General features: G+C 41.0%; 1 protein-coding gene across 2 annotated transcripts in view; it reads left to right on the top strand.

Moving 5' to 3' along the window:
- LOC139584420 (homeodomain-interacting protein kinase 3-like) overlaps positions 1-27,823 on the top strand; it is a 51,591-nt gene that overhangs the window by 12,931 nt on the left and 10,837 nt on the right. For both annotated transcript variants that reach the window (XM_071416223.1, XM_071416224.1), the window contains exons 2-10: positions 14,091-14,214; positions 21,337-21,456; positions 21,594-21,680; positions 21,832-22,016; positions 22,177-22,330; positions 26,777-26,897; positions 27,009-27,118; positions 27,296-27,414; positions 27,500-27,658. In XM_071416223.1, the coding sequence (XP_071272324.1) occupies positions 14,091-14,214; positions 21,337-21,456; positions 21,594-21,680; positions 21,832-22,016; positions 22,177-22,330; positions 26,777-26,897; positions 27,009-27,118; positions 27,296-27,414; positions 27,500-27,658 (1,179 nt within the window). The remainder of the gene's footprint in view (positions 1-14,090; positions 14,215-21,336; positions 21,457-21,593; positions 21,681-21,831; positions 22,017-22,176; positions 22,331-26,776; positions 26,898-27,008; positions 27,119-27,295; positions 27,415-27,499; positions 27,659-27,823) is intronic.

Genomic DNA, 27,823 nt, shown 5'->3' on the forward strand with positions numbered 1-27,823 from the left:
TTTTCATTTTTTTGGGTAGAGCATGGCACTTGTAACTCCGGGGCAGTGGGTTTGATTGCTGGGACCACCCATAAAATAAGCACGCATGACTAAGGCTGTGTCTACACTTGACAGTTCATGCAGCTTTTGTATTCTGAACACGTCATGCATCTACAGTATTCAGACCCCCCTCTTCAGACCCCACTTTTTCCACATTTTGTTACTTTACAGCCTTGTTCTACAACTGATTAAGTGTCCCCCCCCTATCTAAATACAATACCTCATAATGACAAAGCAAAATCAGGTTTCATAGAAATTGTTTTTAATTTATATATATATATATAAATTAAAACCATTTATATGAAACCTGATATATATAAAATATCACATTTACATAAGTATTCAAACCCTTTACTCGGTACTTTGTTGAAGCACCTTTGGCTGTGATTACAGCCTTGAGTCTTCTTGGGTTTGACGCTACAAGCTTGGCACACCTGTATTTTGGGAGTTTCTCCCATTCTTCTCTGCAGATCCTCTCAAGCTCTGTCAGGTTGGATGGGGAGCGTCGCTGCACAGCATTTTTCAGCTCTCCAGAGATGTTCAAGTCCGGGCTCTGGCTGGGCCACTCAAAGACTTGTCCTGAAGCCACTTCTGCGTTGTCTTGGCTGTGTGCTTAGGGTCGTTGTCATGTTGGAAGGTGAACCTTCGCTCCAGTCTGAGGTCCTGAGCGCAGGTTTTCATCAAGGATCTCTCTACTTTGCTCTGTTCATCTTTCCCTCGATCCTGATTAGTCTCCCAGTCACTGCTGCTGAAAAAACATCCCCACAGCATGATGCTGCCACCACTATGCTTCACCGTAGGGATGGTGCTAGGATTCCTCCAGACGTGACTTTTGGCATTCATGCCAAAGAATTCAATCATGGTTTCATCAGGACAGAGAATTGTGTTTCTCATATTCTGAGTCATTTGGGCTATTAGGTGCCTTTTGGCAAACTCCAAGCTGGCTGTCATGTGCCTCTTACTGAGGAGAGATTTGTATCTGGCCACTCTACCATAAAGGCCTGATTGGTGGAGTACTGCAGAGATGGGAGAACCTTCCAGAAGGACAACCATCTCCACAGCAGAACTCTGGAGCTCTGTCAGTGACCATTGGGTTCTTCGATTGCTCAGTTTGGCCGGGCGACCAAGGCCCTTCTCCCCCGATTTCTCAGTTTGGCCAGCTCGAGGAAGAGTCTTGGTGGTTCCAAACTTCTTCCATTAAAGAATGATGGAGGCCACTGTGTTCTTGGGGAGCTTCAATGCTGCATAAATGTTTTGGTATCCTTCCCCAGATCTGTGCCTCGACACTATCCTGTCTCTGAGCTCTACGGACAATTTCTTCTACCTCATGGCTTGGTTTTTGCTTTGACATGCACTGTCAACTGTGGTAACTTTTATATAGAATGGTATATGCCTTTTCAAATCATGTCCAATCAATTGAATTTACCGCAGGTGGACTCCGATAAAGTTGTAGAAACTTCTCAAGGATGATCAATGGAAAAAATATGCATCCTAGCTCAATTTCAAGTCTCATAGCAAAGGTTCTGAATACTTAGGTAAATAAGGTATTTCTGTATTTTTTTTTATACATTTGCCAAAATGTCAAAATCTGTTCGCTTTGTCATTATTTTAGAATAAGGCTAACAAAATGTGGAAAAGTCAAGGGGTCTGAATACTTTTGGAATGCATTGTACATTCAAATGTTTACCGTGTCCTGTTTCCCTTTTCTTGTGCTATATTCAAATGCCTGTATGCATTTTGCAAATGGTGGAACAGGCTAAATCTGATGTCAGTAGCCAACTACTGTAGCTAACTAGCCAGCTAATCTCTGTATCTATCCAGCAAGCTAGCTAGCAAAGCTAAATGGATTGCAAACTGGCTAGCATTTATGAAGCCAGCAAACATGTTCCTAACCTGCTAGCATTCATTATTATACTATTTTTGAGCGCAAGGTTATTTTTTGGATGGTAGATTTGTGGTCCAGCCCACAGGGCTGTCAAATGCACGGTTTGCTGTGTCCATGATGTTATTTTACACCTGTTGTCGTTAGCAGTGCACTAAGCCCTGGCCCACTGAGGTTAGTGAGCAGGATATGAGCTGTGTACTTTTGGAGTGTTACGTCATGGTAATGAATAAGACATGCCCATTTAAGTAAGGCTGGCACAATTACCGTATAATCATGTAATGTGATTATGGATGAAGGACAGTCATGAAAATAAAATAACCGTTCTTATTTAATAATTCCTGTTTTTTTGTGTATGGAACGAACCGCTGACTGAAGACGGGGCGGCTGGGCATTTGTGTGGTTAACTTATGGCTGAAGGGGCAGTATTGAGTAGCTTGGATGAATAAGTTGCCCAAAGTAAACGGCCTGCTCCTCAGTCATAGTTGCTAAAATTTGCATATTATTATTATTAGTAGTATTGGATAGAAAACACTAAAGTTTCTAAAACTGTTTGAATTATGTCTGTGAGATTAACAGAACTCATATTGGCAGGCAAAATCCTGAGTTGAAATCCAAACAGGAAGTCAGAAATCTGAGCTTGTATGTATTCACCAGAGTCCCCAATGATGTTGCACTGCCTAGGGGTTCCACTAGATGTCAACCATCAATAGAAATTATGAGACTTCTATGATGTTGTGGGAGAGAATGATAGCAGAATCAGTCAGGTGTCCAAGCAGCCATTTTCTGATCATGCTTTTTCCTCATGGAAGTCACTTACGTTCCATTGCTCACGAAGACAAGAAAGAATACTCCGGATGGAACTTTATTGAAGCTATATGTTAAAAACATCCTAATGATTGATTCTGTACTTAGTTTGAAATGTTTCTTCCACCGGTAATATCCCTTTTTGAAGTTTTTGTCTGATATAACGCTGACCAGAATTAGCATTTGGATATGTAAACCAGACGCGCTAACAAAAGAAGGTATTTGGACATAAATAACAGATTTTTTCGAACAAAACAAACATTTATTGTGGACCTGGGATTCCTGGTGTGCTTTCTGATGTAGATCATCAAAGGTAAGGGAATATTTATCATATATTTTCTTGTTTATGTTGACGCCATCTTTGCGGCTGTGGTGTTTTACTTTTGAGCGCCGTCTCAGATTATAGCGTGGGTTTCTTTTTCTGTAAATTTTTTTTTGTAATCTGACACAGCGGTTGCATTAAGGAGAGTTATATCTATAATTCCATGTGTATAATTTGTATTATCTATATTTATGAGTATTTCTGTTGAAACGATGTGGCTATGCAAAGTCACTTGATGTTTTTGCCACTAGTGAATCTAGTCGCCTCAATGTAAACTCAATTTTTTTGACATAAATATGAATTTAATCAAACAAAACATGCATGTATTGTGTAACATGAAGTCCTATGAGTGTCATCTGATGAAGATCATCAAAGGTTAGTGATTAATTTTATCTCTATTCTGGTTTTTGTGAAGCTATCTTTAGCTGGAAAAAATGGCTGTGATTATTGTGGTTTTGTGGTGACCTAACATAATCGTTTGTAGTGCTTTCGCTGAAAAGCCTATTTGAAATCAGACACTTTGGTGGGATTAACAACAAGATTACCTTTAAAATTATATAAAACACATGAATGTCTGAGGAATTTTAATTATGATATTTCTGTTTTTTGAATTTGGCGCCCTGCACTTCGACTGGCTGTTGTCATATCGATCCCGTTAACGGGACTTCAGCCATAAGAAGTTTTAAGACCGTTTCCGTGGTTACATGGCCTCTTTACAACATGATGAAACTTTGTTGCTCCTTTTTGAAACAACAAGGTGTCGTAGCAAACTAGTCATGTTGCCTAGGCAACACCCCCCTCCCTGCAGCAGCACAAAGGAGTGGAGAAGAGAAAATATGGGTTTACCTTTTTTTCTCTTCATGTATGTTATAATGCAGCCATTTGTCTGAACAAAAACGGTCATCCATAATTCCATTACGGCACAGCCCTGCCATTAAGCTAATGCTGTGTATCATGTACTTATGCACTCATTCCTGATGGTGAACCACTTTTAATCTGCCGCTCCACTGCTAAGGCCTCCTGGAGGACTACCACAAGGGGCATCACTGCTCAATCTCTCTTTTTTGTAGTTTGATATGACAAAAATATCTTTGTCATCTTAGTGAAAAGGTAAACTGATGAATTTTGGCCAACGTCTACGATTGGCTTTGTATCGGCTCCTAGATCATATCTTGATAATGCTGTATCTGAAATAAAATGCACCTCACACCATATTGTGAAATACAATTTATTCCTTTTATTTCCATGACTTTGGAGTTGTGTAACAGTTAGGCTAGCACCACTGACAGCAAATTACAGACTATTAGAACAAAGCTGAAACGCCAAGAAAAATGATATTTACAGGGGAGTGCATAACGAGCCACTCACATTTGCAAGTGCAGAGAGATGAAGCCCAGGTCTCTTATACCTGAATGGATCGTGTGTGCTTTCCACATAACCAGCTTCTTGTGCCTGCTCAGAAAACCTTGCTGTTGCCTCTGGAGGATTCCTCCCAAATGATGGAATACTTCTGTCCTGTCTAGCTGTTTGTGGATATCTAGTTTAGACCTTGGAGAATCGTATGTGCCTTTTTCATTGATAAGACACAGATTTCTTACATCATGCTTGTTGGTCTAGTGCTGATAGCTGTGAGAGAGGCCTATTGGTGAAGTTTTTCTAATCTAGGCCTAATGCTATTCTTGAACTGGAAAGCTAGGCTAAATTCTATTGGCTATGAAACTAGTCAACAATGTTTTCTTGCTTTGAGCCAGATGGTAAAATGTTGATAGTGCAGTCCTCAATTCTGCATTGTTAACCAGGAGGCACTGGTGTCTTATTGCCAAGTATCCTATAGGGTACTAGGGATATGGGTTCTGTACCATTTTGTAGTATTTTTAAAGCCATAAGCTTTCTAGAAAAACACATTCGGGGCATTCTTCTTTGGGTACATAGATGCCTTGTGAAATGCTTGCATGCAGGCCTAGACATAATCAGTGTGGGTGCAATGCAAGCTGCTAGACAAAATGATAGGCCTGACATTCACCAGTGATATTTGCCTTTGCCACAGTAAAACTGAAATCCCTCACCATTATGCAACAGCACTGTTTTTCTTTCTCCTCCTCCCTCTGGTTCACAAAGCTCATTTTAATTTCTGCAGCTCATGTTCTCTCATGGCAGACTTGATTGGCCTTAACTTCTTATGGCTGCATCCCGCTAACGGGATCGATATGACAACAGCCAGTGAAAGTGCAGGGCGCCAAATTCAAACAACAGTAATCTCATAATTAAAATTCCTCAAACATGCATGTCTTATAGCATTTTAAAGGTAATCTTGTTGTTAATCCCACCAAAGTGTCCGATTTCAAATAGGCTTTTCAGCGAAAGCACTACAAACAATTATGTTAGGTCACCACCAAACCACAATAAGCACAGTCATTTTCCCAGCGAAATATAGCAGTCACATAAAGCAGAAATAGAGAAAATTAATCACTAACCTTTGATGATCTTCATCAGATGACACTCATAGGACTTCATATTACACAATACATGCATGTTTTGTTTGATAAAGTTCATATTTATATAAAAAAAATCTGAGTTTACATTGGCGCGTTACATTCACTAGTTCCAAAAACATCAAGTGATTTTGCATAGCCACATCGTTTCAACAGAAATACTCATCATAAATGGAGATGATAATACAAGTTATACACATGGAATTATAGATATACCTCTCCTTAATGCAACCGCTGTGTCAGATTTCAAAAAAAGTTACGGAATAAGCAAACCATACAATAATCTGAGACGGCGCTCAGAATAATAGCCAAATTAGCTGCCATGTTGGAGTCAACAGAAACCAGAAAATACATGATAAATGTCTCCTTTGATGAACTTCATCAGAATGCAGTCCTAGGAATCCCAGGTCCACAATAAATGCTTGATTTGTTCGATAATGTCCGTTATTTATGTCCAATTAGCTACTTTGGTTAGCGCGTTTGGTAAACAATTCCAAAGTCACAAAGCACGTCCACTATAACGTGACGAAATGTCCAAAAGTTCCGTAACAGTCAGTAGAAACATGTCAAACGATGTACTGAATCAATCTTTAGAATGTTGTTAACATACGTCTTGAATAACGTTCCAACCGGAGAATTACATTGACTTCAGTTGAGAGATGGAACGGAGCTGCCTCTCACGTGAACGCGCGTGTTCAATGCGTTGTCACCTCATGGCAGTGATTACTCATTCCTGTCTCCTTCGGCCCCCCTTCACATTAGAGTCATCAGACAAAGTTCTATTGGCGGTTGACATCTAGTGGAACTCCGTAGGAAGTGAAAACTCATCCATATCTCGCTGTAATTTCATTGGGAGCTTGGTTGAAAATCTAGCAGCCTCAGAAAAAATCCAAACAGGAAGTGGAACTTCTCATGTTTTTGCCTGCCATATGAGTTCTGTTATACGCACAGGCATAATTCAAACAGTTTTAGAAACTTCAGAGTGTTTTCTTTCCAATACTACTAATAATATGCATATATTAGCAACTATGACTGAGGAGCAGGCCGTTTACTCTGGGCACCTCTGTGCACCTTTCATCCAAGCTACTCAATACTGCCCCTGCAGCCATAAGAAGTTAACATTTGTTTTAGGTTGGACCTCATTCCATAGATCCAGGAATTTGAATGCTGCATCCTTAAAATCTGTACATTCTGTACTTGTACTTTGTTTGCAGTTTGATGGCCATTTTGTTTTACTTCAGCTCCAGTAAATTTTGAAATGTTCAGGGTATATTCTTTTCCCCACTTTCCCATGTGCCTACTAAACAGGTCATTTGATTTCTATGCAAACTGCACTTTTCATCACCAAGGTTTTGGTTCGTATCTAATCCACGGCCTGCATACATATTTCATCTGATCTAATGTCAACAGATCTCAGAATTGTGGAATAACTAGCTGCTTCCGATGACCTAATCATGGGTTCAGCCTCCTTTGACCAGAGGCCAGTCTGTCTAGCCAAGGCCTGGTAAATTACTTGAGTCTTGGTGTAATGAAATGCCTAGAGGGAATGAGAGCAGTTGATTTTTGCATGGCGTTGATGATCAAACCGTGAAGACCAAACAGAAGATTTACACCAAAGGGTGTAGTAGAAACCATCCATGTAGCCACCAATTAGTTACCCTAGTAGTGTATCTCATCTTGGTGTAGAGCTCTCTATGCGTTTGTTCTACTTTGCATTTAGCTGTTCATGTGATTTTGGCCCAGTAAGCATGTTGGCTGTCATGGTACTGTTGCTGGTATTATTTATTGCTTTACCTGTCAATATCAGGGTCTGTGGTGTTTGTTCTCATGCTCAAGATTGCACATGTTTCTGTGATAAACCGTGCGTATTGCCTACATTCATATCCCTTGGATTCATTCCTTTTCGGTACCTATGCCGCTTAGAAAAGCTGCTGTCCTCTGATGACCCAGGCTATGTTTTGAAAACCAAGCTGATCTTTTTTTGTGCTGGTAGCCTTTTATGTCTGCTACAGATCCTAGTCGATGTTGCTTTGTGGCTTCCTGTAATGCTGGAAACATGATATGCTATTGCCTGCATTAAAGGGATACTTTGGGATTTTAGCATGCTAGCAGATACCCATAGACTTCAAGTCATTGCGCTAACGCTAGTTATCCATGGCTCGCGAAACTACCTCTAACTTCCTTCATACTGGACACAGAGACCTAGCAATGATAACCACATGTTCATCTAACACTGGGAAGTAGATAAAGGGCCTCATTGCCAAAATCCTGAAGTTTCCTTTTTAAACCCTGGAAATTGTTAGTACTCTACCCTCCTGTTTGATGTTTGAGCTGGGGTTTAGTTTTACAGGTGTGAAGTGGGTTTGCATGCTTAGTTGTTCAGGGTCAATCAGACCAGTGGCACACTCACCACCTGATTTTATATTTACTCTACCACATTGTTTTAATGCATTGCCTAACTCCCTTTTAGATCAAGATTGAAGTTTCTATGGCTGTCTGATCCCACAGTAGAGAGAAGGCTGTGTGGTCAGATCAACCAGGGCTGCTGTTTGATCAGCGAAACATGCCCTTGGCGGTATACATCATTAAAGTAGAAATGGTCAGGAACACGATGGTCTGTGGCTGCTTGATTAGGACTGTTTTTTTAATTGGCACATTAAATCAGGTCTTGTGATCATGGTTGGGCTGATGCCCTAATGAAGTCTGAATGTCCTGTGTTGACAGACAGCAGATGGGGTCAATGGAGTGCTATTCTACAGTCTGAATGCTGCCTTAGGGCTGATCCTCAGGCTGGAATGCGTCTTCCATGCCTTACCGCTCACGCTCGCAACGAGATGTCACGTGACTTGAGTTTTAGGCCGCAGCCCTATAAAAGCTCCGACACACCAGTAGGATTGTCAAACGTTTGCCTGCCAACAGTAGATAGCACCTCTGAACAGTGTTGGCAGTCAATCTCTTGTGTTCATCCTTGTTTGTTTGGCATATCTGTGCGCTTTGCTTATGGTCTAGATTCCAAGTTATCTGTGCTAATGTTGCTATTTTAGAAAGCCCTTGTTGATACTAGCCAAGAAACAATTTAATTCACACTTCATAATCCCATACTGCCAGCCTATAGCCAAATGTTTAGCTAGCTAATGTTAGCATATTCGCTATCTACCACAATATAGAATCGCTAAGGACACTGCATTAACTCAGCAGATAACACTCCTGTTTCAGGGAAACTAGAGAATTCATTGTGATTTTTAAATATGCCAATACTAGCTACAGTGATTTGCTAGCTTGGAGGAACTATTTAGTGTTGTGTGCATTGTCTGTACACTTGGCTAGCTACCCATCCCACAGGCTACATTGCATATGTAGTGTGACTGGCTCATCTGTGGATGTATGTAGAAAATGTCCTCTTTTTTCCCCCCTCCTTTATTTTGGCTCCCTCACGTGAGGGTTCGTGCTTTCTGTTTGGCAAAAAGTAAAGTTGTTGGCCACTGACGAGCATTACAATGCTACAAGTAGAATCGTTAGGTTTGTCGCTACTGGGTTGGCACTCAGCAGGTACCATTTTTTGTTCTAGCAAGAGAAGGAATGGCCTCCCGCTATAAGTATCTAACGGCAGTTAGGTTCTCGGTGTGTTTCATGCTCAAGACCGATTTATGTTAGGATGTGACGGGGAGCCAGTGTCACGTGCAATGACAGTTCCTTTCTCATCCCCTCCAGCTTGACGACCAAGGCTGTGTATTTATCTTCAACCTGCAGACCAATACAAGTCAGACACAGGAAAAAATAAATCAAGGCATTTCCTCGTTGCGTGATTAGAAATAGAAACCCATTTCCTTCTGTTCTGTTGATTTTAGCCCTGACTTTCTAATGGAACCGCGTTGCTCTTAGGTTATGTTTGTGGGTCTGCCCTTCATTTGAATGGGTGGTCACAGCCCGACTCCCAGGCCCCAGACCAGCAGTTCATTATAATTAGGGCTGGGAATTGCCAGGGACCTCGTGATACGATACGTTGGTGCCGTTGCAAGATGTTTTGCGATTCTCACGATTCTATATGTATTGCGATTAGGGCTGGGTCGTATACCGGTATTGATGCACGGATTGGTTTGGATTTTTACTTTACCTTCTAAAATGGTATTTGATTGTTTAGTTTGTTAAATGTGATATGCCGTGTGTAACTATACAAATGGACGTTTTCTCTCACGTGTGTGTGTGTGTGTGATGCTTTCCACATAGACCTAGTCCCACCCCCTGTCACTCAAGGAGCGCATTTGTTGCTTGACCACAAGACACTTTCATTAAGTGTGCATGGTCAATGCAGCACATGCAACAATCGTTTCCACTTTGATCTTAATATAAATCCACTAGCGTTCTATAATTACAGTATTAGTTTGTGTTTCTTACATCTGCAAACAGCTAGTTTGTATTTTCTTAGCAAGTTAAGATAAATCGCTTGTTAGCTGGCCAGCTAATAAAAGTACTGAGTCAGAGCAAACGTAGGTAGCTAATACAGCCTGATACCAGTGCTGATGGAGGCTTAAATCAGCATGTTGTTTGTGCAACAGTATCTTCTAAATCAAAGAGGAAGAGGGGAAGCATGAATATATTGGCTACGTGAATAAAGATTTAATGTAGCCAAAGATTATAGGGTCCACTAGGAAACACTGAACATCACTTTGGTTCCTACCCTGTCACAATAACTCATCCATGGCATTTTCATTCGTTGTCATATCAAACACTATATTCAAAGTGTCCACTGTTATTTATATTCTAACTATAGAATTATAAACAACATTCTATTTCCATGATTCCAAAAGTTCACCCAAGTGTTTTGATCTAAATCTCAATTGCAACATTTGGTTAAAATGAAGGCCTACTATTTTTGCCCATATCATGGCAGTGTGGAAATTATCTCAAATTGAGTGCAAGAAATGCAGCAATTGATGGAAATGCAGGAAATTATTTTTGGTTGGAAACTCATTGAAATAATTTAGAATGTATGTGTTGCCACCTTAGGATCACTCACTACTCATAAAGCAAATGTAGGACTTTTATTATTCAAAAACATAAAATATTTTGGCCATATCGCCCAGCCCTATATGCGATTTCTATTTTATTTATTTTTATATGTGCCAAACATTGCTTGCTATATATGTCTGCTGCAGAGTGACATGAGCGAGCATGAGAAAACAAGTTTTGGTCAGTCTGGGAAATAAAAGTGCTGAAAACATGTTTGCTCGCTATTTAAACAGATGGAGAACAAGCTCCAGGAAGAAAAATACTAATGTTCTGGCGCCGGTAGAGCCGATTTAGCTCTAGCTTACACTATAGTAGCAAAAAAAATCAATACTGAGTCAAATATTGATATAATATCATACAAAAGTAATATTGCAAAATGTAACTTGCATATTTCCCCATCACTAGCGTCTTTATCCTGTAGCTTCTCCAGTAGGAGAGTGGTTATCTGCTGGTGCACAGGCACTTCTCAGTGTTTCTTTAATGACCCAATCAGGCATGGAGGATATTTAATGACTGTTGAGTGAAAGTAAATGATGCCCCCTTCTGTGGCTTGAAAAGCTTCTAGCTAGCCATCTTCCCTCCCTGTTTATTCTAATTTTAAATTCCGATTGGCTGCTATTCCAAGCTCTCCGTTGACATCGTGTTATGTTAGCTATGTCAGGTTGGTCTGTTTTTACCTAGTTAATGCAGCTCTCATGTGAATGGTCCAGTGTATTTTAATTCTGGAAATGGTTGCCCCCCTCGAGGCTTCACAAAGTGCTGTGCTCCATCAAATATAGTGTGTGTTGTACAGGCAGCTTCTGGAAAGGCAGGCCATGGTTGCAGCCTTTATCACACTGCCAGAGTTGAGTTATGGGTGGTAGGCTGTCCCCACTGGGAGTGAGCCACACGCACATACATACACACACACGTACGTATACGCACACACAGGTTCATCCACACACACATACACACTCCAGCCCCAACCCATGAAGAATGCACTAGCTTAGAGGAGATATGATCATGCCATTTTTCAAAATACCCAACTTTTTTAATTTAAAAAAATTGGGAGCAATGAACTAGTCTGTTTCTGGGTACTGGTGCGTTTGTATGGGGGAATTTCGGTTACTGGTGCGTTTTGTATGGGGGAATTTTGGTCTTTCTGTGAATTTGGAGGGCAGTGAATATAGTCCCCTGTTCTGCTGCAAGAGTTAAGATATGCAATCGGGTGATATTTGCTTCAAAGAGCGCTTCTGTTCTTTGTTTTGTTGCTTAGTTAATGGGCTAACCCGGGTTATAATCCATTACCCCTGTTAAGGCATCTCAATGGATGGTTGTTGTAGTACATTTAAGCATTCTCCAGTTCCCAAGGTTTTCCAAAGAACACATGGCAGTGATGATCAGCTGTGGAGATCACTAGCTAGTCAACCCATGAGTATTGTTTGAGAACCATGGCAGGAGAGCAGCATGCTGTGGGGATGGGAGGGCCAATGTCACTCAGATTGTCAGCACAGCTGGGTGCAGGTGAAGACAGAGGTTGAGAGACTCCCTCACAGCTCCCCCCTCATCTCCATTCCCCTGACACGTGTTTATTTCAGTAGATGGTTAGTTAGGACTATGGTTAGATATATTCTGCTCCTGGGCCTGTGGAAGACACTTGTTTCCCCCAGAACAGCTGCATTTTTCAGTGTTCTCCTGGCCCACAGGGAGGCTGACCCTCAGGCCTGGTTGACCTGGTGGTCAGATACATGAGTGTCACAGTAGCAAAGATTTTTAAAATAACTAACCCAAGATGGACCACAGCCTGTCTTTTCCAATGGGAGCACATTTAATGGATGGGCAGAACAAGCAAGGAGGTTGGCAGAGCCAAGCACAAGGTAGCGAGATCCTATTGACACGTTCTAGCATATATTTATGTTAGGGAACGCCTACTCTGTGAAGTGCGCGTGTGCAATAACTCAATTCGCCCTTGCACTCCTAAACAACTGCATTTTTCTTTTTTACTTTGGCAAATGGTAGTCTATTTAGTCCACTCTGATCGTAACAGATTGTAGTTTTGCGAATGGAACTGTATTGAGATCAAATGTTTAATCGATGAGAGAATTTGCCGAATGTCGCCTGAAATCCATCGCGCTCAGTCTTCTCCTACTGCCGGCCACTAGGCTTCATCACATCACCATATTTGGTGGTGAGTGGAAATGCCAACTAGATGCTTCAGATTTATACAGCCGGTGAAACACCTGGCTCAATGGTTCTATCTGTGACAGTACCCTAGGAAGCATGTTCTCTGGAGACTGACTGGGGCTACCCACCATTAGCACATTAACTTCCTGCTCAAACCTGGACGAATCTAATTACTCGCATGATATCTAGGCAATATTAGTTAATGCTGTTGTTATTTAGGTGTTGGCGTAATAGGTTAGGCTATATCTCTAACAGAACATTTTGTAATATGACCTAATAGACTCGTCTGAACTTGGCAGTAAGCACACTATGTACAGGAGTAATTTTCCCTCCACCCTTCCCCTTTTTACAGAACATTAAAAGAATGGAGAAGTCTGTCTCTTCTCTGGATAACACTGACTTAATTTCCACATTAAGACAAACACTGAAATTAAGTTGATATTGAGTTTGTCAGTTTCCTCTCCTTTCCTTTATGTAACTAACTTCCTGCTCTAACAGGAAGTTGTTAATTGTTGCTTCCGGTTTCAGCCCATGGTCGAAAAACATGAACTGTACTTATGTTCCTTTTAGACAGTCCTCTTTAACAGGCGTTGCTGCAAAACCTCAGCTATCGGGAAGTATGTGTTATCTCTTCACACAATGGTGCCTGAGGAGGCTAACTTTGAGCAGCAGTCCCCCTGTGGGTGTACATGATCTCCTCAGCTGTTGCCAGTGTGGTCCATGGCTGGATATAGAGTACACATCTGCCTCTGTGTTGTCTTTTACTCAGGCTGTGAGCTGGGTGTGTTCTCATTTTGCACTTCTCTAGTCATTATTTTGTCATGCCTTCCCTTGCTGAATTTGTTTTCAGCATTTATCCGCAGACAGAGATTTCCTGTCAGCAGGTGGTCATTTGGCTGGGAGGTGAAACGTGTTAAACCGAGTGACGACAGTGTCACTCTATAATGGTTTCATTAGGGTGTTGTGTCTGACCATCGCTAGGCAACGGATGTTTCCTCTCTGTTGTCAAGGCTGCCACGTTGCATAGCCTTTTTTAAAACTGGTAACTGATTGGCCATTCTTTTAAAAGGAAGTGGAACGCAGTAATGCCCGCAAAATTGCTTAATGGCCGTCAAAGTCCACAAGTGTCACTCTTCAGCTTGATGTAACCAGTGTGTTCTCAATCCCAATATTTGAAGAAGTAATTCACATACTGCATTCTGTTTGTGTGACGTCCTACATGAGGCCCCACAATAAATCATGTTAGATAATATCTTGAGTTTCCTGCCCTCTGATTTAAAACAAATCTAATGCCTGGTGTGTGTTCTTGTCTCAGAATGGTTGTTGAAACTGCTCCCCGCTAACCTCTGTCCTGTTTGTCTTCCCTGTATTACAGGGCTCCAGAGATCATCCTGGGCCTGCCGTTCTGTGAGGCCATCGACATGTGGTCCCTGGGCTGTGTCATCGCTGAGCTCTTCCTGGGCTGGCCCCTCTACCCAGGAGCACTGGAGTATGACCAGGTAAATAAAAGTACCTGCTTAACTTTTTAGGGCTGCAATCCAGTTAACGGGATCGATATGACAACAGCCAGTGAACGTGCAGGGCGCCATTTTCAAAACATCAAAAATCTCATAATTAAAATTCCTCAAACATACATGTATCTCATACCATTTAAAAGCTATTCTTGTTGTTAATCCCACCACAGTGTCCGATTTCAAATATGCTTTACAGCAAAAGCACCACAAACGATTATCTTAGGTCACCACATATAGCCACAGAAAAACACAGCCATTTTTTTCCCCCCAGTGAAAGAGAGGAGTTTCAAAAAGCACAAATAGAGATAAAATTAATCACTAGCCTTTGATTTTCATCAGATGACACTAATAGGACTTCATGTTACACAATACATGTATGTTTTGTTTGATAAAGTTCATATTTATCAAAATATGCGTTTACATTGGCGCGTTACATTCACTAGTTCCAAAAACATCCAGTGATTTTCCATAGCCACATCATTCAACAGAAATACTCATCATAAATGTAGATGATAATACAAGTTATACACATGGAATTATAGATATACCTCTCCTTAATGCAAACACTGTGTCTGATTTCAAAAAAACTTTACGGAATAAGCCAGCCATGCAATAATCTGAGACAGCGCTCAGACAAATTAGTCACAATTAGCCGCCATGTTGACGTCAACATAAACAAGAAATTACATGATAAATATTCCCTTACCTTTGATGATCTACATCAGAAAGCACTCCAGGAATCCCAGGTCCACAATAAATGTTTGTTTTGTTCGATAATGTACGTTATTTATGTCCTAATACCTTCTTTTGTTAGCGCGTTTGGTATACATATCCAAACGCTCATTCTGGTCAGCGTTACATCGGACAAAAACTTCAAAAAGGGATATTACCGGTCGAAGAAACATTTCAAACTAAGTACAGAATCAATCATTAGGTTGTTTTTAATATGTAGCTTCAATAAAGTTCCAACCGGAGTATTCCTTCTTGTCTTCATGAGCAATGGAACGCAAGTGGGTACCATGAGGAATAAGCGTGATCAGAAAATGGCTGACTGCCAGACACCTGAAAGATTCTGCTATCATTCTCTCACAACATCATAGAAGTCTCATTGTAATTCTATTGATGGTTGACATCTAGTGGAACCCCTAGGCAGTGCAACATCATTAATATCTCAAGGGGATTTCATTGGGGACTCTGGTGAATACATACAAAGCTCAGATTTCTCACTTCCTGTTTTGATTTCTCCTCAGGATTTTGCTTGCCATATGAGTTCTGTTATACTCACAGACATCATTCAAACAGGTTTAGAAACTTTAGAGTGTTTTCTATCCAATACTAATAATAATATGCATATATTAGCAACTGAGACTGAGGAGCAGGCCGTTTACTTTGGGCAACTTATTCATCCAAGCTACTCAGTACTGCCCCCCAGCCATAAGAAGTTAATGCAACCGCTGTGTCAGATTTCAAAAAAGCTTTATGGAAAAAGCAAACCATGCAATAAGCTGAGGTTGGCACAGAGCCCAATCAAGACACAAATATATCCGCCATATTGTGCGGATATATTCAACAGAAGTCAGAAATAACATTATAAATATTCACTTGCCTTTTGATGATCTTCATCAGAATGCACTCACAGGAATCCCAGTTTCACAATAAATGTTTGATTTGTTCGGTAATGTCCATTTATGTCCAAATAGCTACTTTTGTTAGCGCGTTAGGTAAACAATTCCAAAGTCATGAAGCACGTTCACTTAAAGCAGACAATGTCGAAAAGTTCCGTAAAAGTCAGTAGAAACATGTCAAACGATGTACTGAATCAATCTTTAGGATGTTTTTAACATAAATGTTCAATAATGTTCCAACCGGATAATTCCTTTGTCTTCCGAAGTGCGATGGAACAGAGCTTGCTCTCACATGAACGTGCATGGTCAGCGCATGTTCAGGTCATGGTAGACCTTACTCAATCCCCTCTTTCGGCCCCCCTTCACTGTAGAAGCATCAGACAAGGTTCTAAAGACTGTTGACATCTAGTGGACGCCTTAGGAAGTGCAAAATGACCCATATCCCACTGTGTATTCGATAGGCGATGAGTTGAAAACCTACAAACCTCAGATTTCCCACTTCCTGGTTGGATTTTTTTCTCAGGTTTTTGCCTGCCATATGAGTTCTGTTATACTCACAGACATAATCCAAACAGTTTTAGAAACTTCAGAGTTTTCTATCCAATACTAATAATAATATGCATATATTAGCAACTGGGACTGAGGAGCAGGCAGTTTACTCTGGGCACCTTTTCATCCAAGCTACTCAATACTGCCCCTGCAGCCATAAGAAGTTATAACCTCTAAAAGTTTGGGGAGGAGAGCGGTACTAAGCTAACATAAATCATAAGGAATACGGTTTTGAAGTGCCTGTCCTATATCTAGGAGATATAAGAACACTCAGGAAATATTTGTGTTTTTAAAAACGCATTTAACCCCTTATTTTTGTTACCACACAACTACCTCCATACTTCCATTATTTTGCATGGGTTACCTTACGTGACACTTGTGTGGGGTTATATAGCAAGACGGAGAACAACATAGTGCTCGTGAGAGTCTCCCCTTTCCATAGTGGTCTCAACAGTTTTCAGGCCAAACCGTTCGGACGCTACAGACGTTTTTGTGTGAAGACCGGTTTTCGGGATGTCTCCTGGTCTGAGGAACACAGCTGTATCTCTGTCACCTTTCACCGCAGATGTGGAAGGGCAACATAGATGGATGCGGTGGCTTGAGATACAGCAGCTTATGCAAAAAAACTATCTTAAATTGACTGATTTTGAGGATTTAAAAAAATGTATTATGTTACTTAGATTGATGTACATGTTTGTCAATAGATATAAGGATTATATGCTCAGACACACTGTTAGGATTGACAAATGTTTGCCTGCTGAGAGTACTTAGCATCTCTGAACAGAGTTTCGGCAGTCAATTAGTTTGAGTTTACACAGCACCAACCTTGAAGCTGTCAGCCTTGTTCAAATACTCCAGACCACGTGGCAGTAGCATTGCCACTTTGGGATTTAACCCCTCTACTTCCCTAGAGTCCAGTGAGCTCATGGATATCAGTATGATAGAAGTTGGAGGTAGTTTTGTGAGCCAATGCTAGCTAGCATTTTTGCAATGACTTGTAGTCTCTTGTATCTACTAGCATGCCAGCAGTTACCATATACTTCTAGTCATTGTGCTAACGCTAGTTAGCAACTTCATTAAAACTGCACACAGAGACATAAAAATGGTATCCATAAATTAATCTGACTCCGGGGAAGTCGAAAATCCTGAAGTATCCTTTTAAGCTTAGTTTGGCAATGCATGTCCCTGTGTGTGTTGCTTTGCCAATGCTCGCTAACTAGCTAATAGGGATGTGCATCTTTCCCTTTCAAGAAGATTTGATATCTAGATAGATGGGATACAATACAGGAACGATACGTTTTAGTTTGACACTATCACCCATTTGTCATTTTTGCAGATTAAGTGTTTAGGATAGTTATGTATCATTATTGTTTACAAATGAGCAATGACCTAGCCAATGCATATACAGCACAACTTTGGATTTCACCCCCCATCTCAAAATCGAATGGTTTTTACGGAGTGATCTTCTCTTTTCCACTTGCTTCGGACATGCAGTGCTCCTAACAAAAGTGATTGCTGTCCTCGTTATGAAATTATCAACTTTACCCTGTATATCTAAAATTACCATATAAACTTGTTTAAAGCAAAACTATAAAATCAATTGTATAGCCAGATGAGTCGTCTCCGTTAGCTTACTTTTATTCCGGTAAAACACCATTTTCAACAGCACATAGATGACCATAACCTAGCAAATTACATAGGTTTTATAGTTGAGTGACAACCTAATATCACACAAGCCATTTTAGCGTTTGAATGCTGATGGTGCGCAAGATTATAAATATTCCGCCTATCTCGCATTGGTCAGTGGGTGAAGCTGGGCACAGTGCGCAGTTTGACTAAGCAACTGATATTGCCTGGGGTCGTTCGGCGTGTCAAATTACTTTTAGATCAATGACTGTCAACACCATTACAAAGGAAGCATCAGTTGTCACAACGTTCAAAATCGATTTTCTGACCGCATGTTACATTTGGACCGGTTTGGGGTCATACACACAAAAAGCTTATTTCTCAACAACAACAAAAAACACATTTTGTTTACATCCCTGTTTGTAAGAATTTTTCCAAGATAATCCATCCGCCTGACAGGTGTGGCATGTCATGAAGCAGATTGAACAGCATGGTCATTACACAGGTGCACCTTGTGCTGGGGACAATAAAAGGCCACTCTAAAATGTGCAGTTTTGTCACACAATGCCACAGACGTGTCAAGTTTTGAGGGAGTGTGCAATTGGCATGCTGACTGCAGGAATGTCCAACAGGGCTGTTGCCAGATAATTATGTTTATTTCTTTACCATAGTCTGCCTCCAATGTTGTTTTAGAGAATTTGGCAGTACATCCAACCGGCCTCACAACCGCAGACCACATGTAACCACGTCAGCCCAGGACCTCCACATCCGGCTTCACCTGCGGGATCACCTGAGGAGTATTTCTGCCTGTAATAAAGCCCTTTTTGTGGGGAAAAACAAATTCCGATTGGCTGGGTCTGGCTCCTCAGTGGGTGCGCCTGGCTCCCAAGTGGATGGGCCTATGCCCTCCCAGGCCCATCCAGTCATGTGAAATCCAAAGATTTAGGGCCTAATGAATTCATTTCAATTGAATGATTTCTAAACTGTAACTCAGTAAAATCTTTTAAATTGTTGCATTTATATTTTTGTTCAGTATAGTATACCTTTTATACGATTTATGGACAAACTACAGCAACATGTAGTTTTATTCACATCATTTAGGTTTTTCTAAAGTAAAATGGTTTAAAATGACCAGAGAATTTAATTGGGACGTATTTTGGGTAATGAATATTTGGGGTGAAAGTGTACAAAATTTAGGCAAATGTATTTAAAATAAGACACTGTGCCATCAACTAGGCATCTTAGTCTTCTGAATGATAGTTGATTGTTGCAGATGCCTCATGGTTTTCTAACTCAATTTGTTACTGCCATGGTTAAAACTGGTTTCATGAGAATCACCTGCCAGCCCATAGCCACATTAGCTAAACGGTTATCATCTAATTCACTAGCTAGCACAACATGGCTGGCTAGCTAGCCACAGACACTGCACTAACTCTCAGCAGCTAACACAGGCAGCTGATTCATTGAAACAAATTACGTGTTTTAATTATAATTTCAATACTAGCTACAGTGGCCAGCTGGCTAGCTTGGAAGAAGTGTTGTGTGCAGTTAGCTAGCTACCGTCCCATAGTGTAGCCTATATGACTGTCTCATTTAGTAAGCTGCAAGGGGGTCGACGTCATCGGGAAAAGTATTGTTTTTTTTGTTGTTCTTGTTGGCTGGCCTTTCAGCACCCCACTCGTGCTCTTTAGAGAGATGTCTTTACCGACGGGAAAACTGATTCCACATGTACAAACGCTAGCAAATGTCAGTCAGGTGCTATCGCCGACGGTCCCCAAAACAGACCACTCAGCAAGCGAACGAATGTCAAATGAATGCCAGATGATGGACAGATCAACATTCGGTGCGGTGTGTGTGTGTGTGGTCTATCATCTCCAAAGCTATCAGACTGTCAAGGGAAGAGAACATCACTAGCAGAACTGACAGCTCAGTGAAGACAGACCGATCAGTGGAGTAGGATAACAGTCCCTGATGCCTGTGTGCTGGTGTATTTTGATTCTGAATGCGAGGATGGTTAAGGCATCCACTTTTTGTTTGATTTTAAAGCCTATTAATATTAAAATGTCTAATGTAGACATTATTGGAAAAGGAAATTGTCTGGGCCATGTCCCCCGGCTTAAAGGACAGACCATGGGAATGCTCTGTGTGCTGTGGCGTTTGTCATTTTTGTGTCTAGTGGTCATTTGGACAGCGACCAAGCAATAGTGCTTTGCTGATCAGAAGCCCCCTGACCGCTGCACCATGCCAGCAACCCCCCGCACCACCAGCAGGTTCTCACATCATTGCTCTCACTGCGTTTATGCAGGGTTGTGGTAACCTGATTGAGTCTCTATAATATCCAAATCATCAAGCCATTAACAAAGCCAGTGAAACTCACTGGTCTACTGTCTGTTGTCAAGCGCTGGAACAGCGGCTTTGCACAGTGAGAAAAAGAGCCCTGTCTCATGGCCTAACTCATGCCTAGTCTTGTAGTTGTAGCCGCTCTAAGGCACAGTGCTTTGACTGGGAGAGGGTAGCTATGAAGTACCCTTTGTGAGAAAAAAGCCTTACTGGCTTTACGGTCAGGGACAGATGCTAACATGTAGCTATATATGTCATGCTGTCGGTGTCACTGCTCCCATGGCAGATCAAGTGTCAAAACATAAAAGTCAGGTCTATTGCTGTTAAAAAAATTATTTGAGTAATGATCTCATGGGCAGCAATGAAATTGTTGTTTGAATAAGAAATAATTAAATCACCAAGTTACCAGATAAGCAACATGTTTTTTGTATTAAGGTTGCCATGGCAATTTTGGAGCACAAGTAGGCCTATGTCTAGCCTGTGTATTTTAAGTGGCGCTCAGTCAACATATCAAGGACCTCAGCCACCCGAGCCACAGCCTGTTCACCCCGCTACCATCTAGAATGCGGAGACCGTACAGGTGCATTAAAGCTTGGACCCGAGAGACTGAGAAAAGGCTTCTATCTCCAGGCCATCAGACTGTTAGTCACCACTAGCCGACCTCCGCCCAGTACCCTGCCCTAAACCTTAGTCACTGTTCTAGCTGGCTACCACCCAGTACTCTACCCTGCAACTTAGACTGTTGCCATTGTACATGGTCATTGAACACTGGTCACTTTGTAAACATTATTATACTGTTTCATCCACTTTATATGTACAGTGTATATACTGTATTCTAGTAATGGCTAATGGAAATGACTAAATGTTGCTGATTCCTTTGTAAATGTATAGGAGTAGGTCTGACACGCAAGATAATTATGTTCATGTTGTAATCACAATATTTTCTTCCTCTTTGTCTGCTCCACAGATTCGCTACATATCTCAGACACAAGGGTTGCCGGGAGAGCAACTGCTGAACGTGGGGACCAAGACTTCCCGCTTCTTCTGCAAAGAGTCTGACTCGCCTTATGCTCCCTGGAGACTGAAGGTAACGCGCACTGACACCGTGTGACTACTGAACATTGACATCATATACCATAAGCACACCCAGTTCTGAGTACGCTAGGCAGAATTCTAGAGAATGCATGTCTGAATTTTGAAGACTCCCATTTCCTATTTCTATAGCTGACAGGGGAACATGAAACTGAGACTGGGATGAAATCCAAAGAGGCCAGGAAGTACATCTTTAGCAGTCTAGATGACATGGCACATGTGAGTACAGAACTTTAAACGATTTGACGCATTTAAGCAAAGTACAAAATTGCAAATAAGTAAATTATTCTTAAACTATCATATGACACTGTAGTGTGACCAGTGGATTTTAATAGAGTAGCTGGATGTTGATTTTGTTCTGCCGCCTCAGGTGAATCTGGTGCTGAACATGAAGGGCAGTGACTCGTTGGCGGAGAAGGCCGACCGGAGGGAGTATGTGGGCCTGCTGAAGACCATGTTGCTAATTGATGCTGAGAAGAGGATTGCTCCCTCCGATGCCCTCAACCATCCCTTTGTCACCATGCAGCACCTCCTCGACTTCCCCCACAGCAATCAGTAAGTCTAACCAACAAAAGCTCTTACATCCTCTACAAAAAAGTGGTGAATTACAAATTATGATTACAGATGGTCACAGATCAGAAGTAGGACACAATGTTCCATCTTGAATACCCTCTGCTTGATTCTTCATCTCACACGTTCTCTTTCTTCTCTCCAGTGTTCAATCATGTTTCCACATCATGGATGCCTGTCGATCACGGCCCAACACGTACAACACACTCAACCGCAACAAAGCCCTGTTCCCCAGACCCTCAACCAACTCAGCTGGACTGCCGATGGCCTTCAGTAAGATGGGATCAGTTCGCTCTCAGGTAATCTATTAAGCACAATCACAAGAAGCTTCACATATTGTCTGAATTAATGAACACTGGAAATCTATGATGTTACATTTATGGCTGTGGTACATTGGTCCAGTAAGAAGTCTGTTTCCACCTACAGGAATATTAAGGCCATTGCATAATATTTACATAATGTTAATGGCACTGCTAGCTCTCACTATTCATTGTCTGAAGTAAATGCTGAAAAACAATGGCAACGCTAGCTATTCTCTCTTGTTGTTTGAAAGGCCTAAACTCATCTATTAAACTTTTCAGCTGTCTTGATATTCTAGCAAGAAACCATTTTAATATAGCAATGCTCCAAGAAACACACCTGCTCCAAAAAGAGAATAGAGAACCATTTTCAAACTGGCTGCTTTTTCATCAGCCCCAAACAAAACTAAAGGTGTAATCATAATGATACATTAGAAACGCAATTACCATTATTGAGTAATGGCAAAGACCAAAAAGGCAGAATCACTTTAATTGTATCCATAATGGAAAGAAAAATAGCCTTTATTAATGTGTGTACTCCAAATTTGTATGATCCTAAGTTTTTTGATTCTCTGAACAGCAAATTGTTAGAATTAACTGAATTCCATCTGGGTATTGGGACAAACATGAATACCATTTTGGACATGCGGGACAAATCTAATAAGACCAACTACAATCCACATGCAACCAAGGCTCTCCAGCATATACTCTGATTACAACCTCACTGATGCCTGGTGAGCACATAATCCTGAAGCAAAACAGTACACTTTCTACTCGAACAGGCATAAGTCATTCTCACTAATCGATGTCATACTATCTACACCTATTTTCTTTCATTAAGAAAATGTAAATTAGACATACGAGTCTGACCACCACGCTTACTACTGCCAACTTAAAATTTCAGAATGTCCTAAAATGCCACCAAAGGTTTTACAAAAAAAGAATGCAACTGCATTTGCATCTGGGTTGAATTAATCTTTTTGGACCAGGTAGCTATTACTATTTCCAATTTATTGATAAGACGGAGAGCAGAATTTGCCATCCATCGAGTAAAACTCAACCACTACTTCCATGGTAATCGTCCCAATCATTTACTGGCCAAAAAGCTATGCAGTAGTTATCAATTGACTGATAGAGCAACTATTGATTCTGAAACGGGAATTACTATCAGAACCCAAATTAATCAAAGATTCTCCTGCTTCTATAAAGAAATGTACACCATTCAAAGGTTAATTTGGGAGAGATGTGAACACAGCAATTTCACTTTTTATTACAACATTTTAAGGATGCCACCCAGCGTTCTCATTATCACCCCCTATCTTTGATAAACACAGATATTAAACTGTATTTCAAAATGTTGTCCTCCCGAGACTTACCCAAATTGATCCACACGGAACAAAGTGGGTTTGTTAACTTCTCTAGGGTAGGGGGCAGCATTCGGAATTTTGGATGAAATGCATGCCCAAATTAAACTGCCTGCTTCTCGGGCCCAGAAGATATGATATGCATATAACTGGTAGATTTGGATAGAAATCACTCTAAAGTTTCCAAAACTGTTAAAATAGTGTTTCTGTGAGTATAACAGAACTGATTTGGCAGGCGAAAACCTGAGAAATCCATTCAGGAAGTAGTTTTTCTTTTGGTTTTGTAGTTTTCTATTCAATGCCATTACAGTATCCATTGACTTAGGACTCAAATTGCACTTTCTATGCCTTCCACTAGATGTCAACAGTCTTTAGAAATTGTTTCAGGCTTGTATCCTGAAAAATGAGGAAGTAAGAGCAGTCTGAATGAGTGGACCCTAAACTGTCACAGAGCTTTTTCATGCGCGAGACGGAGAGAGTGCGTTTCTTGTTTACCTTTTAAATTGACAACGTTATTGTCCGGTTGAAATATTATCGATTATTTAGGCTAAAAACAACCTGAGGATTGAATATAAACATAGTTTGACATGTTTCTATGAACTTTACGGATACAATTTGGATTTTTTTTGTCTCCCTGTTTTGACTGCATTTGAGCCTGTGGATTACTGAAGAAAACGCGCAAACAAAACAGAGGTTTTTGGATATAAAGAGACTTTATCGAACAAAAGGAACATTTATTGAGTAAATGAATGTCTGCTGAGTGCAACCATATGAAGATCATCAAAGGTAAGGGATTAATTTTATCTCTTTCTGACTTGTGTAACTGTTCTACTTGTCTGGTTACTGTTTGTAATGATTTGTCTAGTGGACTATGTTCTAACATAATCGTAAGGTATGCTTTCGCCGTAAAGCATTTTTTAAATCTGACACTGTGGTTGGATTCACAAGAAGTTCATCTTTAAACCTATGTAAAATATGTTTTGTTTTCTGAATTTTTATAATGAGTATTTCTGTATTTGAATTTGGCGCCCAGCAGTTTCACTGGCTGTTGAAGAGGTGGGACGCTAACGTCTCACGTACCCAAGAGAGGTTCAAGCCTTTATGCTCGGGTAACCTCTGTCGACTATTCAATATCTTATATGCTTCATGAGAAACAACCGCTCCTTGGGCTGTATTATCTCTCGATGCAGGAAACAGCTTTTGATAGACTAGAGTGGTCATATCTCTGGTCTGTCTTGGAACATATGGAAAGTGGCTCCAATTTCATGAATATTATTTAAAACACTATATGCCAATTCCTCAGTCATAGTTATAACAGGCAATATCTGCTCTGTTCAGAATACCTAGAAAGCAGCAGACAAGGCGATCTAATTTTGCCTCTGCTATTCTTATTATCCATGGAAAATCTGGCACGGGCAATTCGTCGATCGAAGGAAATAATATACATTTCTCTCAAATCTACTGATCACTTCATCTCATACTGCCTCAAGACCCCGATGGAGGACTACTTATGGAATCCCAATCGTTTCCCATTTTAAATAGTTGGGAGTAGATATAGTCACTTCTTTAGATAAAACCATTGCCAAAAACTTTAACAGAACGCTCAAATCAATTAAGCTAACATATGGAATTGTTTTAACATGGTCATCCCAAGGATCATTTAGCTATTTGTTTTTTAATTTTAGGACCCCTTTAGGTATTAAAAAAATATTTTATGGAACATTGACTTTGGCCATACTGCTATTATTTTTTTATTTCACCTTTTATTTAGCCAGGTAGGCTAGTTGAGAACAAGTTCTCATTTGCTACTGCGACCTGGCCAAGATAAAGCATAGCAATTCGACACATACAAAAACAGAGTTCCACATGGAATAAACAAAACATAGTCAATAATAAAAAAAGAAAACAAACGTCTATATACAGTGAGTGCAAATGAGGTAAGATAAGGGAGTTAAGGCAATAAATAGGCCATGGTGGTGAAGTAATTACAATATAGCAATTAAACACTGGAATGGTAGATGTGCAGAAGATTAATTTACAAGTAGAGATACTGGGGTGGAAAGGAGCAAGATAAATAAATATATACAGTATGGAGATGAGGTAGATAGATGGGCTGTTTACAGTAGGGCTATGTACAGGTGCAGTGATCTGTAAGCTGCTCTGACAGCTGGTGCTTATAGCTAGTGAGGGAGATATGAGTTTCCAGCTTCAGTGATTTTTGCAGTTCGTTCCAGGCATTAGCAGCAGAGAACTGGAAGGAAAGGCGACCAAAGGAAGTGTTGGCTTTGGGGGTGACCAGTGAGATATACCTGCTGGAGCGTGTGCTACAAGTGGGTGCTGCTATGGTGACCAGTGAGCTGAGATGAGACGGGGCTTTACCTAGCAGAGACTTGTAGATAACCTGTAGCCAGTGGGTTTGGCGACGAGTATTAGCCCATAGAAACGCATTGTATTGTAACAGATTCATACACAGAGAAACAGATGGTGAAAAAATGAATCAAAAGAGAGTTTGTTTTGACGTGTCTGTCCTATATCTGAGAGCTATAAGAAAGATCAGGAAGTTATAGATTTTTTTGGTGACAAATATTTAACCCCTATTTTTAGGCACTAAACTACTTCCATATACACTGAGTGTATAAAACATTAAGAAAACGTTCCTAATATTGAGTTGCATCCACCCCCCCTTTCCCCTCAGAACAGCCTCAATTCGTCGAAAGCGTTCCACAGGGAGGCTGGCCCATGTTGACTCCGATGCTTCCTACAATTGTCAAGTTGGCTGTATGTCCTTTGGGTGATGGAGCATTGTTTATACACACCGGAAACTGTAAAGTGTGAAAAACCCAGTCACGTTGCAGTTCTTGACAAACTGGTGCGCCTGGCACCTACTACCATACCCCGTTCAAAGGAACTTCAATCTTTTGTCTTGCCATTCACATACACAATCCATGTCAGAGTTGATGTCTTTTAATGCATTTGATTGTTTTTGTACCTGTAACTCCCATCTGAAAAATAAATGACAAAATAAAAAGTTGGTCACCAATGTTTTAAAATAAAGAAAATAATCTCTCCCACCTCTATACAGGCTTTGACGCAATCTGCTCCCTCTGTGATGCATCCTGGGATGCTGCAGACAGGAACCAGTCAGTTTGGGTGTAATGACTCCTTTCAGCCAGCCCTCATCCTCTGCCCCCCAGCCATGCAAGGTGAAGAGCTTTTCAAATTAGCGCATAGTCATTTCATGAAAGATACAACGTCATTGCTGGGTTTACAGTGATCATTCTCCGATCTTATGCTAGTGTGCTTATGTTTTTAAGGTAACCCAAACCAGCCAGGATATACAGTTAGGATGGAAAACACAATACCGATGGTGACCCAAGCCCCTCCCGTACAGCCTTTACCAATGCGACCTGGAGTCATAGCACAGGTGAGACACTGGCTCACATTAGTGACACTTGTATACAATACAGGAGTCAGATGCTTGTCTCCACACTGGTCAAAGAGGTCAAATTCAAGTCAGGCTATTTCAGGGGTTTGGTGTTTCCCTCACTTAGTCTTAAAGGTTTATGGTCCACTAATGATTTCTGTCTTTTGTCCTTTGCAGCAACCGTGGTCAAGTAGAAACCAGCAGATCCTAGTACCAGCCTGGCAGCAAGTGGCTCCCCCTCCCACCACTATGGCTTCTGATACTGCGGATGGCCCACAGAGGCTCAGTGACTGGGGGTGAGTTAGCTCACAAGAGAAGTTACTTTTTAACACGTACTTCACTTGCCCATAAAACTTGTATCATGTTTTGCCTTTTTTAAAGGAAAGTTCAGCAACACAGCAACCATTACAGCAACATGATGCAGCCTCTTCTAACCAACCAAATTGCCATGTCTGGTCCACAACCAATCAACATCGGCATTGCACACGTGGTGTGGCCACAGCCGCACGCCAACAATAGGAACCGGCCCAGTCAGAGCCGGTGAGATGCCCTATGTCTGCCCAATGTTTCTCCTCCACGCTCCAGTCACGTACAGGGTCTATGGCAAATCAATGCTGTTGCATTAACCTGAGTTCTTTGTGCCTGGTTTGATAAATTATAGTTTTTACTCAAATCAAAACCTACTCAGTTTATTTGTCACCTGGA

This window comes from Salvelinus alpinus, chromosome 9 (genome assembly GCF_045679555.1).
Source record: "Salvelinus alpinus chromosome 9, SLU_Salpinus.1, whole genome shotgun sequence".
NCBI lineage: Eukaryota > Metazoa > Chordata > Actinopteri > Salmoniformes > Salmonidae > Salvelinus > Salvelinus alpinus.